Source organism: Xenopus tropicalis, chromosome 1, assembly GCF_000004195.4.
Source record: "Xenopus tropicalis strain Nigerian chromosome 1, UCB_Xtro_10.0, whole genome shotgun sequence".
NCBI classification, from domain to species: Eukaryota; Metazoa; Chordata; class Amphibia; order Anura; family Pipidae; genus Xenopus; species Xenopus tropicalis.
In genome coordinates, this window is record NC_030677.2 from 25,101,378 (window position 1) to 25,117,789 (window position 16,412).

General features: G+C 44.1%; 1 protein-coding gene across 5 annotated transcripts in view; it reads right to left on the reverse strand.

The window, feature by feature from the left end:
* The window catches only part of afap1 (actin filament associated protein 1), a 98,853-nt gene that overhangs the window by 31,704 nt on the left and 50,737 nt on the right, over nt 1-16,412 (reverse strand). For all 5 annotated transcript variants that reach the window (XM_004911244.4, XM_004911245.4, XM_004911246.4 and 2 more), the window contains exons 5-7: nt 13,538-13,749; nt 12,024-12,203; nt 1,789-1,881 (exon numbers count right to left, since the gene is read on the reverse strand). In XM_004911244.4, coding sequence (XP_004911301.1) covers nt 1,789-1,881; nt 12,024-12,203; nt 13,538-13,749 — 485 coding nt within the window. The remainder of the gene's footprint in view (nt 1-1,788; nt 1,882-12,023; nt 12,204-13,537; nt 13,750-16,412) is intronic.

Below are 16,412 nucleotides of genomic sequence, written 5' to 3' on the forward strand. Positions count from 1 at the left end.
TCAGAGCATGGCAGGAGTCTGCTGAGTTTGCTCCTCTCTCCCCCTCCCTTCTCCTGCTCCCTCTCCCATGAGAATTTTCTCCCCCCTCCCAAGTCTGTTAATCTGAGCTACCAGCAGCCAGAGCTGCAGCACGGAAGCTACTGAGACCGAGCTTAAATGGCAGCTGCTATCTTAAACAAACAGAGAAAGCTTCTAGGGCTCTTTACTCAGGTATGGTAATGCTTTCTGCATGGCTTACAGGTAAAGAAGGCATGAGGGGGCAAGTAAAGAGTTGAATAGGGTAAATTGGGGCATGAGTAGCTGAAATGGGACAGAATGCTAAAATGAAGTCCCAATGCATGTAATATAGTGTAACAGTAAGGGTGAAGACACACAGAGCTACTTAGTAGCAGCTATTTGTCACGGCTACTAAACTCCAGAAATTACCCTGCCTTAGACAATACTGAGAATTGCCTCTGCTAAAACACACAGAGACAGTTATCAGTAAATGATCAGCATTGTCTATTTTAGTAGCCATGACAAGTAGCTGCTACTAGTAGCCCTGTGAGTCTTCACCCTAATTCACTATTTGGGTACTGACCAAGGGCACTGTATTAGTACATTAGCAAGGTGATTTCCTTTATGATTAAAATATGTTTTGGCCAGAGGGAGTTCATCAAATTTGTGGCGTGTTACCTGATTCTGAATCAGAGGGACATGAGTTCAAAACCCATGTTGGCTCATTATAGTTACACCCAAACCAGCCTTTTATGTCCAAAATTATACTGGAATCTTTTTGCTATAAGCATTTAGCCAGAATTAGGTACATATATTATAAAATAAGGGGAGAGTTCTGGAGATAAGAGGAATGAGAATATCTGCAGAGTGCTTGGCAGTTATAGTTTATGTATAACACACGCTGAGCTATGTACATCCAGTCAGAACAAGGGAGCATGTTATGTCTGCATAAAGTATAAACTTCCCAATGGCAGTTCTTTGTATGATATTTTCCTGTTTGCCTACTGCTGGTTCCCCATTAAACTGCATGTATGGCATTCACTGAGATTGGCACAGCATTGGCATTCACCGAGACTGGCACAGCATTGGCATTCACTGAGACTGGCACAACATTGGCATTCACTGAGACTGGCACAGCATTGGCATTCACTGAGACTGGCACAGCATTGGCATTCACTGAGACTGGCACAGCACTGGCATTCACTGAGACTGGCACAGCATTGGCATTTACTGAGACTGGCACAGCATTGGCATTCACTGAGACTGGCATAGCACTGGCATTCACTGAGACTGGCACAGCACTGGCATTCACTGAGACTGGCACAGCATTGGCATTCACTGAGACTGGCACAGCATTGGCATTCACTGAGACTGGCACAGCACTGGCATTCACTGAGACTGGCACAGCATTGGCATTCACTGAGACTGGCACAGCAGTACACTTGCCCTAAGTGGAATAACTTTTGCATCCATCCTATCTGATCTGGATAGGATCATCACATTTCTGACCAATCACTTAGCTCATTTCATATGTGCGTAGGTTTTGCGCGTTGACGTCCAACTTGATAGAAACACAGATTTGTGCAAAACACAAAATGGTCATACAGCCTAAATATTCTGTGAAACCAACAAGCCTTATCTCTGTGAGTATTATAGAAGATTGAATTTTATTGGGGATAACCAATCAAAACAATGTCAAATTAGACACCCTGCACAGTCAGTTTATAGTACAAGTTGAGGGTTAGGCCTAGACTACCTGGATTCACCAGGCCATAGATTATAATATCTTACCTTTTCCAGCTCACTTTTTGGCACAGGGGAGCTCGATATTGGTCCATCGGAATCAATGGGTCCACCAGAAATATTGCAAGCATCTTTGATTACCTGCAAGGAAACAATCTGTAAGTAAATGGCAGTTTATATAAATGCTGATTCAGATCAATTTAGGCAGAAAGGAAAAAAATGTGGCTGCCGGTTAAACAAGAACAGTAGGAGTCTTTGAGTTTTGATTCTGAGGCAGTACAGTGACTTTTACAAGTAAAGAGAGTATAATTTACAGAGAAAACCAAGAAACAGGACCCTTAGTTAACATTTACTTTATACTGTGAGCATAGGACGTGTTGGAGCCATTGCATTTTTGCCACCAGTTTTCCTGCTATTGTGCAAATAAATACAAATGCTGATTGCCTACTTTCTGTTTCCCAGCATTCCATGCAGGTAAAGAGAGACAGAGCTAAAGAAAGGGTTTATTTATTACCCACTGTGCAATTCATCAGTTGCTTTGTTTAAATGCCATAAAGCGAATGAAATTATATTTCATTTCAGCAATATCATAAGTGCACAAGCAACTTTTCGTTCTTACCTAATTTTCTCATTAGTTGCGACTACAGAAATCTTCAACGCTCCTTGCTGACTCGCCACTAAGAACGGGTGCCATGTATGTTGTCTCACTTAATTGAGAAATTGTCTTTATAATGGGATTAAACATACTTAGAGTGGTTTGGGTGCTGACTCAACTCTCGCTACGGAGGTGCAGTTAAAAAAGAGTTGACTAAGCAGTAAAAGCATTAAAATTGCAATTTTCCCCTAAATACATGTGGCAGAAAGGATTTGTGTCTACTCCACGCTCCCGTGACAATAGTGTTTTGGCACTCTATCGCTGGAATATACTGTGCCGTATTATTAGTCTGCAACTGATTTTTATCACTACTGTCATAACACCGGTACTGTAATAAAATATAGTTTACTAATGCAGACAGATATTGCAGAGTAACTACTGTGCCTTTTTATATTTGCTGGGTAAATTAAAGGTTTATCTTTCATTTGCTCCCCCCTTAGACAGACTGCCAACTGCAATTTATAATACAGGTTATACACAATGCTCAGGACCTAGGGTTTCCCAGATATGGGGTCTTTCTGTAATTTGGATCTCTTAAAAAAAATTTAAACTTTAATTAAACCCAATAGAATTGTTCTGTATCCAATAAGGATTAATTTTAACTTAGTTGGGATCAAGTACAGGTACTGTTTTATTATTACAGAGAAAAGGGAATCATTTAACCATGAAATAACCCAATAGGGCTGTTCTGCCCCAATAAGGGGTAATTATATCTTAGTTGGGATCAAGTACAGGTACTGTTTTATTATTACAGAGAAAAGGGAATCATTTAACCATTAAATAAACCCAATAGGGCTGTTCTGCCCCCAATAAGGGGTAATTATATCTTAGTTGGGATCAAGTACAGGTACTGTTTTATTATTACAGAGAAAAGGGAATCATTTAACCATTAAATAAACCCAATAGGGCTGTTCTGCCCCAATAAGGGGTAATTATGTCTTAGTTGGGATCAAGTACAAGGTACTGTTTTATTATTACAGAGAAAAGGGAATCATTTAACCATTAAATAAACCCAATAGGGCTGTTCTGCCCCAATAAGGGGTAATTATATCTTAGTTGGGATCAAGTACAAGGTACTGTTTTATTATTACAGAGATAGAGGAAATCATTTTTAAACATGTGAATCGATTAAAATAGAGTCTACGGTATATGGTTTTCCCGTAACTCTGAACTTTCTGGATAACGGATTTCCCGGATAACGGATCCCATACCTGGTTAATAGGTATGCTACTTGGTACAGAACAGGAGATTGTGGGCCTCAGACTGAAATTAATTCATTAAGGACAATATTTGGAGAGAATGCCTTTTTGCCCTACTAGATAGCCCTAGAAGTCTAGTTTGAAGGTCGGTTATGGTGAGATTTGTAATTGACAAATGTTTACAATATTCAGTGAGTTCTTATCTAGCACAGGCCTAAGAATGATTTTATTTTCTATTTAACATACTTTTATTTATTTAATGTAATTATTGGTACTTTGCAGTTTTTTCCCATGAACACCATTTTATATTTTCTCCCTAAGCTTCCTAATACCCTTTTAAATTCTGTTATTCTAACCTTTCCCTCGCTGTTTATCCTTCTGCCGTGCATCCTTCTATATCTGATAACACAGAGCATTACAAGATCCCAAAGAAATCAAATTACTCAGCGTCTTAAACTGTTAAACTTACCTCTAGCATGACCTTTAAACATACAATTTTTGAGGGGAAAACATTGGCTTAAACCACAGTTATTTTGGCAACGACTGACAGTGCAGACAGAATGTTTGGAAATGCTTTGTCAGCTGCATATAGAGGCATGTTGTTGGTCTATACAATCAGATTTTTCAGTCAAATTTTGTTAAGGCACATGGGGTGTTTTGACCGCCCTGAGGCTATTATTGTATTGTAACTATAGGTACCATCTCTCCTACTATACCTGCTATCCCACAGCCACAGTCCCTTCCCAGAAGCTATTATCCCCCCACTGCTACTATAGGCACCATCTCTCCCTACTATACCTGCTATCCCACAGCCCCAGTCCCTTCCCAGAGGCTATTATCCCCCCACTGCTACTATAGGCACCATCTCTCCCTACTATACCTGCTATCCCACAGCCACAGTCCCTTCCCAGATGCTATTATCCCCCCACTGCTACTATAGGCACCATCTCTCCCTACTATACCTGCTATCCCACAGCCCCAGTCCCTTCCCAGAGGCTATTATCCCCCCACTGCTACTATAGGCACCATCTCTCCCTACTATACCTGCTATCCCACAGCCACAGTCCCTTCCCAGAGGCTATTATCCCCCCACTGCTACTATAGGCACCATCTCTCCCTACTATACCTGCTATCCCACAGCCCCAGTCCCTTCCCAGAGGCTATTATCCCCCCACTGCTACTATAGGCACCATCTCTCCCTACTATACCTGTTATCCCACAGCCACAGTCCCTTCCCAGAGGCTATTATCCCCCCACTGCTACTATAGGCACCATCTTTCCCTACTATACCTGTTATCCCACAGCCACAGTCCCTTCCCAGAGGCTATTATCCCCCCACTGCTACTATAGGCACCATCTCTCCCTACTATACCTGCTATCCCACAGCCCCAGTCCCTTCCCAGAGGCTATTATCCCACTGCTACTATAGGCACCATCTCTCCCTACTATACCTGCTATCCCACAGCCACAGTCCCTTCCCAGAGGCTATTATCCTTCCACTGCTACTATAGGCACCATCTCTCCCTACTATACCTGCTATCCCACAGCCCCAGTCCCTTCCCAGAGGCTATTATCCCCCCACTGCTACTATAGGCACCATCTCTCCCTACTATACCTGCTATCCAACAGCCACTGTCCCTTCCCAGAGGCTATTATCCCCACTGTAATTATAGCACATTTTTCTATATTACACCATAGTGGGTTAAGACTACCACACTCATTCACATATTGTTGCGGTTAGTTGGAAGCTGGTAGCGCCACTAGTAGAACTACATCTAGAGAACAGCAAATTTCCCATCGTTGGCTTTCTATATAATGAATGACAAGCTTTAAGGGACATATATTCAGGCTCTACTCAACCAATCAGGCATTAAGTAAAAGCTCCTAACTACGCCTCATTTTTAATATACTCACTAATGTACAACAATGGCTAAGAAATACATTGAATTTGGAGTTTAATCTTCTCTGCCTTACAGAACAGACTGTCTGCTTTAACAGCTGGGGTCATGACCTGATTTTTGGCCAAAAAATGTTATTTAATTAGTAGCTTTTTTGAGTGTATTACCAAGAAACTGGCTTCATTTTAAATGACAGTGATTTTCACCAAAACATTTCCTCATGAGCAGCCCGTAGGCTATTAATGTGGTTTGCTGTCTAGACTAGGGGTGACCTCAGATTTAGCCCAGTGCCTTGTAGCCGACACAATGACAGCCTCTAGGCACAAGCAGCGCAGCAGCCATTGTTTCTGAGCTACAATCATCTCCACTGTATCAGAGTAACGCTAAGGCCAATGCCAAACCAGACTGATTGTCAGCCTCTGGGTGCCTTCACCCAGGCCAATGCCGTGGTCCTGGGGCAGGCACAGGGGTAGGCTGATCAGGGTGTAGTGTCGACCAGCATTTATCCACAGGCCACAGAGTCAACCTAGTATTCCCGTAGCCAATACAGATATTCTTGGCTGCAAAAGCCACAAGTTAAGCCACAAGTCTTAAAATAAATAAATATCTGTATTTTGAGGAACAAAAGCCTTGTTGTTAATTTGGATAAACTACTGTTCCTGCTCCCCAATATAGCTCCTGCTGCCTGTATGAGTTCATAAGGTACATGCATAGCTTTGCATGTAATGCAGCCCCATACAACAAAGGCTACGGACATGGACCAAGAATCAGACTTAGTTGTATGGGGTTAAGGCCCAAGCCTTACTACGTAAGCCTGGGTGCAGACTATTAAATAGCTTTGGGAATGTATCACCTCCCTTATGCAGGTCTGCTGTACACGGAAATTAAACAACAGCCCTATGAACATCAGCTGAAAAACAGGAGGGTTGTCATAACTGAAGAGAAACCTTTGGATTTGACTGTCCAACTGGAGGCCTGCGGGCTAGATGGGGCCCTCCAAAAAATTTTTATGGCCCCAGTCTGCTTAAAGGCTCCACAGACTTTACTGTATGGCAGCTAGTAAATCCTTAACCCTTATATTGCCAGTGTGGCCAGTAGGAGGGTTCACTATGCATTACAGAATATAAGACTAACACAATGCTGGTGAAGGAGGGGTACTTCTCCTTGTCCCACAATGGGGTCTCCACCCTGCAGAGGAATTTCTTTTCTTTTTCTTTTTATCGCTACCATCTACCTTAAAAAAACAAAAATGACTATGATCATAAAATACCTAAAATGTATACAAAGCAGCAGGAGTGTACATAACGAGGTGTAGCCACAGTTATCCCAAAAGGAACTGGGTTTGGCAGCTTTAGCAGAAAACTGCTGAGATAAATATTAGCGATTGCCTTGGTAAGCCTGTGCCTGAAACAACAAGGCTATTGTGATACTAATATCTACAGTTAGTATTAGTGGTTGTATATACAGTTTATGTATGTGAGTGTATAGATTGGTAAGTATGGGTTGTGTGTGCTGGGTTTACTTGGAAAGGTTGAACTTGATGGACTCTGGCCTTTATTCAACCCTATGTAACTATGTAACTATGTAACGTGAAATTATTTTCATTTACCTTTTAAGCAGACTACACCACTTACAAGCAGTGAGGGTAAGGACCCACAGAGCGGTTCAGTTGCCGGCGATAGATCTATGCTAATGTGAGCGATTAACCACTCCGAAATGGCTTTCCATGAGCAACAATAGGAATCGCCAGTCTAAAGCCCTTCATGTCTCTTCAGTTTTCGAAGCATTGCAAAGGCCTTTCCACTGGCGACTGCTATTGTTGCCGTTGGAAAGAGATTTTGGATCGTTTAGTCGCCCTCGATAGCAGAGATTTATTGTGGGCGACTCAACTGCTTCATGGGTCCTTACCCTAACTCAGTGTATTAACATCAGGGAAGGTGGTCTAAAGTCGTCTGAGCGCTTTTGCAATTTACAGCAAAATTTACAACAAAAATATAACAGTAATCGGAGAGCCTTCTGCTGTTCAAGGGCAAAAGCTTATTTTACTGAAGTCGGAAGCGTCTTTTGATGCTCAATCATATCGTTCCAGAGCAACAAAGATGAACCGGGACGCCACAAGAGTCGCTTCCTGGTTCAGACGCTTTTGCCCTGGATAAACAGCAGAGGGCGCTTAGGTAACTGCTCAAAACATGGAATCTAAAGAAGGGAAAAAATGAATGGATCAGCTGGATGAAAGGATAATTAACTGGGCTGTCTTAAGAGATCAAGCAATATGGTAACAATGATACAAATACATAAATATGTCCATCCAATGGTGCAGGACAGATATCATTAATTATCATTTAATTTCTGATTATTAGATTATGATTATGTTGGTTGTGGCCAGATTTTTGTTTTTTTTAAGATCTAACATCACATTACTATTGCAACAGAACATCCAGAATCTATAGTAGATCATATTTGATTGCACAGTGGGCACACCAGCCCTATCACACTAGCACAGAGGGCACCCCAGCCCTATCACACTAGCACAGTGGGCACACCAGCCCTATTACGCTAGCACAGTGGGCACCCCAGCCCTATCACACTAGCACAGTGGGCACCCCAGCCCTATCACACTAGCACAGTGGGCACACCAGCCCTATTACGCTAGCACAGTGGGCACCCCAGCCCTATCACACTAGCACAGTGGGCACCCCAGCCCTATCACACTAGCACAGTGGGCACACCAGCCCTATTACGCTAGCACAGTGGGCACCCCAGCCCTATCACACTAGCACAGTGGGCACACCAGCCCTATCACACTAGCACAGTGGGCACACCAGCCCTATCACACTAGCACAGTGGGCACACCAGCCCTATCACACTAGCACAGTGGGCACACCAGCCCTATCACACTAGCACAGTGGGCACACCAGCCCTATCACACTAGCACAGTGGGCACCCCAGCCCTATCACACTAGCACAGTGGGCACACCAGCCCTATCACACTAGCACAGTGGGCACACCAGCCCTATCACACTAGCACAGTGGGCACACCAGCCCTATCACACTAGCACAGTGGGCACCCCAGCCCTATCACACTAGCACAGTGAGCACACCAGCCCTATCACACTAGCACAGTGGGCACACCAGCCCTATCACACTAGCACAGTGGGCACCCCAGCCCTATCACACTAGCACAGTGGGCACACCAGCCCTATCACACTAGCACAGTGGGCACCCCAGCCCTATCACACTAGCACAGTGAGCACACCAGCCCTATCACACTAGCACAGTGGGCACACCAGCCCTATCACACTAGCACAGTGGGCACACCAGCCCTATCACACTAGCACAGTGGGCACCCCAGCCCTATCACACTAGCACAGTGGGCACACCAGCCCTATCACGCTAGCACAGTGGGCACCCCAGCCCTATCACGCTAGCACAGTGGGCACACCAGCCCTATCACACTAGCACAGTGGGCACACCAGCCCTATCACACTAGCACAGTGGGCACCCCAGCCCTATCACACTAGCACAGTGGGCACACCAGCCCTATCACACTAGCACAGTGGGCACACCAGCCCTATCACACTAGCACAGTGGGCACACCAGCCCTATCACACTAGCACAGTGGGCACCCCAGCCCTATCACACTAGCACAGTGAGCACACCAGCCCTATCACACTAGCACAGTGGGCACACCAGCCCTATCACACTAGCACAGTGGGCACACCAGCCCTATCACACTAGCACAGTGGGCACCCCAGCCCTATCACACTAGCACAGTGGGCACACCAGCCCTATCACACTAGCACAGTGGGCACCCCAGCCCTATCACACTAGCACAGTGGGCACCCCAGCCCTATCACACTAGCACAGTGGGCACACCAGCCCTATCACACTAGCACAGTGGGCACCCCAGCCCTATCACACTAGCACAGTGGGCACACCAGCCCTATCACACTAGCACAGTGGGCACACCAGCCCTATCACACTAGCACAGTGGGCACCCCAGCCCTATCACACTAGCACAGTGGGCACACCAGCCCTATCACACTAGCACAGTGGGCACACCAGCCCTATCACACTAGCACAGTGGGCACACCAGCCCTATCACACTAGCACAGTGGGCACCCCAGCCCTATCACACTAGCACAGTGGGCACACCAGCCCTATCACACTAGCACAGTGGGCACCCCAGCCCTATCACACTAGCACAGTGGGCACACCAGCCCTATCACACTAGCACAGTGGGCACACCAGCCCTATCACACTAGCACAGTGGGCACACCAGCCCTATCACACTAGCACAGTGGGCACCCCAGCCCTATCACCCTTGCCCAATTCTGCAGAATACTCTGACTTTAAATTTAAGCTGCATTTTTTTAGCCTTGGCCACAGAATATAAGGAAATCAGAAGGCCTACTGCTTGATACATGAAGCCCATTAAGGAATTTCCACCTCATCAATTGGAAGGAAACTGAATAAAACAGGCACAGTCGCCTCGTGAACTCTCAGTTCTATCAATAGAAGAGTGTTTGAGCGCTGAGCACATTACATTCTCTTTTGGCCGTGCCCCGTGCCAACTTGCCATGCCAGAGAGGGCTTCTACAGATCGTACGCCTCATTCTCTAACTCGCTGCAGTTTTATGAAGTAATACATTGGGAAAAAAGGAAGGTATTTTCCAAATGAAGCTCAGATGGAGGTTTTACGCATTAATGTGTTATAGTTGGAAATGTTACTCAAATGAATTACATGGAATACTGTGCAGTGCTCCAAAAAAGCCTTCAGACACAGGCCTCCGGCATATTCGGAAACATAAAGTTGATCCCTGAATGAATGGTAGTAAGGCCGTGAGTCAGCAGGAATTTTCCTGACAAGTAATAATACTGTATAAAGTAAGGGTGAAGTCTTTTTTTTGTTAGTATGCTGTACAGTATAAGAGTCTAATTGGAAGATGGTGGGTCAGATGTGGCCCCAGCATGTCTGTGATGATAATAATCCAGCACCCAAAAATGTGAAAGAGTGACTGAATTACCCATAGCAAGTAAGAATTAGGACAACACAGTCTTAAAGGGAGAATTTACCCTTTATTTAGGTGGGGTTTCCATGTAAATGTTCTGTAAATCCTAACAAGTCAAATATATTTTTAGCTGATTTGAGTTTATTCACAACGGAGCAAACATGGGTTGCCCGACAAGCAGACCAGTAGAATAAACCAGCTGATTGGTGGCTATGGGTAACTAGACCTGGAGTAAACATTTCAATTGCCATTACATTTTGCTGCGGGTCTAGTTACCCATAACAACCAATCAACAGTTAGCATTTACTGGTCTAGACCAGTGCTGTCCAACTGGCGGCCCGCGGGCCGACCCCCCTCTGTGTGGCCCCCCCACCTGTCTGGCTGCTTTGATGGTTTATCCTTGTATAAGCTTTAAATGGTATCAGTACTGAGATTAACTGCCCCCCTGCATGGCTCTCACCTCAGATTCAGGCTGTAATCCCTCTGTATTGTTTATACATGTAATCCCCTGTGTTGTTCACACCTTGTAATCTATGCATTGTTTACCCCCTGCAGTGTTCACACCTCAGGCTCAGGCTGTAATCACCCCCACTGTTCAACTGTTCACACCTCAGGCCTGTGTGTAGGCAGCATAGGGTAGGCAGAGTATGGCACATAGGTATCTTGGGGCAGGGAGGGTATGGCACAAACAGGCAGCATAGGACAGGGAGGGTATTGAACACACAGGCAGGGTAGGGCAGAGTATGGCACACACAGGCAGGGTAGGGCAGAGTATGGCACACACAGGCAGCATATGGCAGGCAGAGTATGCTATCCACAGGGGAAGAGTCATATGGATTTTAGGGTGTGTCATAATATGACATAATATAATTCTTTCACATATGAATGATGGTTTATATCCCTGCAGTGAGGACCAAGCATTTGGGTTTTTGCTGCACTACCACCATTGTGATAAAATGGGTGTGGTTTGAAGTTGGTGTGGTTTAAAATGGGGGAGTGGCTTCCATTAGCGGCCCTCCACCATGTATGTGCGAGAAATTCCGGCCCTCGGCACCGCAGAAGTTGGACAGCACTGGTCTAGACCATCCAAAACAGCAAAAGTCAACATCTGATTGGTTGAAATGGGTTTGTAGCTATATATCCCCTTTTATCCCTCTCCCTCCCAAATTGACACCTTCCTTTTTACCCCCTTGTTATAATGTTTCAATTATTGTGCCGGACGATCCACTGTTTTATGGGTAACAACCAGCCCACGCAACACAAGAACCTCTTATGATTCCACCAGCTGGATTTCGCTAACCGAATGTATAGGAGGCTAGAGATTGTATATTCGACCTGCCTTTTTCTTGCCTTACCGTGTTTCTATACAACCATATGTTCAAATGGATCTATATTTGTACTAGGATTAAAATTCAATAAAAATATAATTAAAAAAAAAAAAAAAAGAAATGGGTTTGTAGGCCTGGGACAGTAAGTGGCAATGCCTAGTGTTCACCATCGCAGTCGGTGTGTCTCTTACCCTCAGCCACTGCTCGGCCTGTTCCTCGCTCTGCACTGCAAGAACTAAGGCATCGGTCCCTTGGTGAGTAACCTTCAGCTCGTGCTTCTTCTTCTTACTGTCTTTTGGTACATAAGTGACCGCACAGCCGTTCAGCGGCAGCTCCATCTGCGGTTGCTGGTCCTTAGAGGTTTTGTAGCACTTACGAAAGAAAGGAAATAGTGTTATATCGCACTGGTTTTTTTTTTTTTTTTTAGAAAAATAAAAAAGTGCAAAAGGTACTGCTAAGGGTATAGTACTGTATCATGTATCAGTGGAAAACACACTTTTCGCCGGTGGGATGTCATACTCATATCGGGGAGTTTAGTCGCCCGCAACAAGGGATATTTGTCACGGGCGACTAAACTCCCTCATGTGCCAGAGCCCTTAGGGTGAAGACACAAGGAGTTACTAGTAGCAGCTACTTTTTCACGGCTACTAAATGCCAGAAAATACCTTTCCATAGACAATACTGAGAATTGCCTCTGCTAAAACACACGTAGAGTCAGTTATCAGTAAGGGCTCTGGTACACGGGGAGATTAGTCGCCCGCGACATATCTCCCTGTTCGCGGGCGACTTATCTCCCAGAGTTGCCATGACTTGCCATCCCACCGGCGACTTACTTTGTCGCCGGTGGGATGGCAATTCGGGGAGATTAGTCGCCCGCGAACAGGGAGATTTGTTGCGGGCGACTAATCTCCCCGTGTGCCAGAACATTGTCTATTTTAGTAGCCACAACAAGTAGCTGCTACTAGTAGCTCTGTGTGTCTTCACCCTTAAAGTCAACCCTTCAAAGAATAACAGAGGGAACACATGTGAAATCTGAAACAATGACTACCCTAACTGACATTAGATTAGATCAGGTATTTCAGTTTCGGGACCTTACCACATTTATTTCTGCCAGTGAAACCACAACAATCAACATGTCTGTAAAAGTTCTCATTCATCCAGATCATGGTATATCTGTATTAATATGTCAAATCAAGTGGACTTGCTGTGATTTTCTTAAAAATGTTTCACTAGTCATCCAACTGGCTTTCTCAATTCAGAATATGCTATGCATCTATGAGACCAGCCACCATGATACTATTATCTATTAATATAAGGGGTTGTGCAACTGGTAACCAATCTGGTGTTACTGAGGAGATCAGAAGCCTGAGATGTCCTTTCCCCATCTCTTTCCTGCGCAGAGCAACATCAGAACACTCTTCTGTTTTCCATCTGAAGGTACATGTCTTTGACTGTACAATTACAGGAATTGACCAGCAGGTGGCAATGTTATTACACAATTCATTATATTAGTAGTCAATAAACAATTTAATTGCTTTGAAATGGAAAAATAAATGTAAATTGCAAAAAAGTGCTTTGAAAAGCACTGTACAGTTGTACATTTATTTTTAATTATTTTAAACTTGACAGGTCCCTTAAAAGTAGTAACAACTACTAACAAAGGTCCACCATTGAAGGCAGATATCATAGTAAAGTAACTAATTACCATTAATTTGTTGTCTTTGATGACACACAGCAGTTTGGTCCACTGGCCGAATCTTTTCTTCCGTAGAAGGAAAGCACAAATTTTGGCATCCTTTACAAGATCCATAGATGCTTCTTCGGAAGGCCACTGAAGCCTTTTCTTCTGCCCTTTACCATCCTCTTCCTCCTCATCATAGGATTCATATGAGCTACTCATGGCATCCGAGTCATAGTCTGTATAAGGACACAAAAAGCTTAGGCTAGGGATCCAAAGAGTTAACAAATGTGTAAATACAGAAATACAGCATTAAAGGACCTGTACCACAAAGACATAGGACTGGGCAAAGCACATATCCACATTTATTTACTATTACTCTTTTACTACTAAAAGTATATTTTTAGTGTATGTGTATATATATATATATATATATATATATATATGAGCTTGTTTATGCAATATATTTTTCTAGAGGCCTACATTGATTGGGGGTATAGTTTTCCTAATAATATAGAAAACAACACAGCTACCTATTGTAAAAGATATGAACTCATCAAGGAGTCTCATGATCATATATAAGCAAACAGACCATGTATAATAATATTGGGTAAGGCTAACAGCTATGACGGCTACAGAAGAATGCATCCGCGAGTGTAGAAAAAACCTCCCCTCCTGATCTCTGCTGCATTGGAAATGACAAGATATGTTGGAGGTTGTGGCGTTGCGTATTCTTTGGAGGACTTGACAGTGACCTCAAGACTGGGGCTCCCAGTGCAACTCTGGTGGGAGGAGGGGTTGTTGGGACTGTTTGTTATGAGTTGCCCTGATGAAGATCCATGAGTTGATGGTGTTTCATGAGTAAAGGTCCCCATACACTGGCAGATCCGCTCGCTTGGCGATGTCGCCAAGCGAGCGGATCTTCTCCCGATATCCCCCACCTAAGGGTGAGCGATATCGGGAGAATCCAGGGTAACAAACAATCGAATTATAATGATGGGCCTAGGTAAAGTCGATCGGGCAGGTTGGAAAACCTAGTTGGATCGGGGACCACATTGGCTCGTTGATGCGGTCCCCGATCCAACTAGGTTTTCGAACCTGCCCGATCGAGATCTGGCCCTTTGGAAGAGCCCATACACGGGCAAGAGACCGATATCGGCAGCTACTATCGGCCCGTGTATGGGGACCTTAAGACAGGCAATGGCAGGAATGTTGGCCTATTAAGGGCAAATACATGCAATATAACTGATGCAAGGCTTGCTTTGTGACCCACAGCAACCAATCATATGTTGGCTTTCAAAGACAGAGAAAGCAAAGAGAGCTGCCTAGGGCTCCATAGGGATCCTTTAATCTTGGCTGTGGCCCCCACATTCTAGGAATCAGATTAGTTCCCTTAGGAAGGGGGCCTAAAAAGTGGCAGTGGGGCTCAACCCGAAGGCCATTTAAGGTGAGATTAGGGGAGGACCCAGTCTGGACTCCTAGATATTCCTGAAACCCAGCTTTAACGTCAGTTATTGGTGTGAAAACTTATTTTGCTGTTCAGGATTTACTGCAGCGTTTTCTATTTCTCTATTAATAAATAATCCCTACGAGACTTTTTCATATTTCTATTTTTCAATATTTTCTATATTCAAGAGAATAAACAAGAACTGGGCCAGCTAGAAACTCCCCGTCCCTTTCATTCCTTGCTTTGCACGTGTGTATAAATCTTTTTCATGTTGATGTAAAACCATATCCCAGCATGGCCATCATCCAGCTCTTTTGCTAAAACAAATGATTTCCACACAAAACAGAGAACTTTGCTTTAATGCGGACACCCAGCTGGGAAGAATGTTCTAGTCCCGCAGAGAAGCAGCAATTCTGGGCTTTTATTGACGTTCTGCGAGGGATCGGGCCGGTCATTTGACTCACATGAGCGATTCGGACCACAAAAATCTAATAATATCATTTTTGTTTTCCTAGAGATTGTGTTTTGTCAACCGAAATAATGCTTTGTTATTTATTTTCTCGCAGAGGCTGTGTCAGCAACTAAGCGGGATACAGTTGTATCTGTGCAAATGTTTGGCCGGAGACGTGACAGTCATTAGCATGGCAGGGCAAGCTGCGCTCCTCGGTGCCAAGCCTTCACAGTCGCGCCAAGCTAAATCATTAGAAAATGAAAGAGGCTCACTAAGGTCTGGATTATATTACCGCTGTCAGGCGTGGGGGTGAAAAGAGGACTCCTTGCTGCCTACATTAACCCATTTATTTTTAACCCTGTAATGCGTGCATACCTGGGAACTGACCCCAAAGAACCTTGAAAATGTCTGTACTTAAAGGGATAGTTCACTTTTAAACTTTTAGCATGATGTAGACAGTGATATTCTAAGATACTTTCATTTTTTATGAGGTTTTTTTGGTGTTTTATTTGGTAGCAGCTCTGCTCTGGTATTTCAGCAGCTGTCTGGTTGCTAGGGTCTTATTTACCCTATCAACCAGCCAGTGGTTTGAACAAGAGACTGGCAAGAGAAGGCCTGCATAGAAAGAAAATTAATACAACGTAGCAATAACAATAAAATTGCAGCCTCACAGACCAATAGTTTTTGGCTGGCGGGGTCAGTGACCCCCATTTGAAAGCTGTAAAGAAGCAAAAGATGAAGGCAAATGAAAACAAAAAAAAATAATAATAAAAAATAGTAACGCTGCTAGGAGTAGCATTCTACTTCAAGGTGAACTAGCCCTTTAAACTGAAATATTACAGGTCTCAGGTTCAGAACATATATCTCTCCTTTAAAATGTAACAGTCACCAATAACCGTCATCGATCAAAAGGTAGCACTTACAAACATCTTATTTGTTGCTATGGGTTACTAGACCTAGGCAACCTGTGTGCCTTCTATTATATATTACCCATGCATTCTACA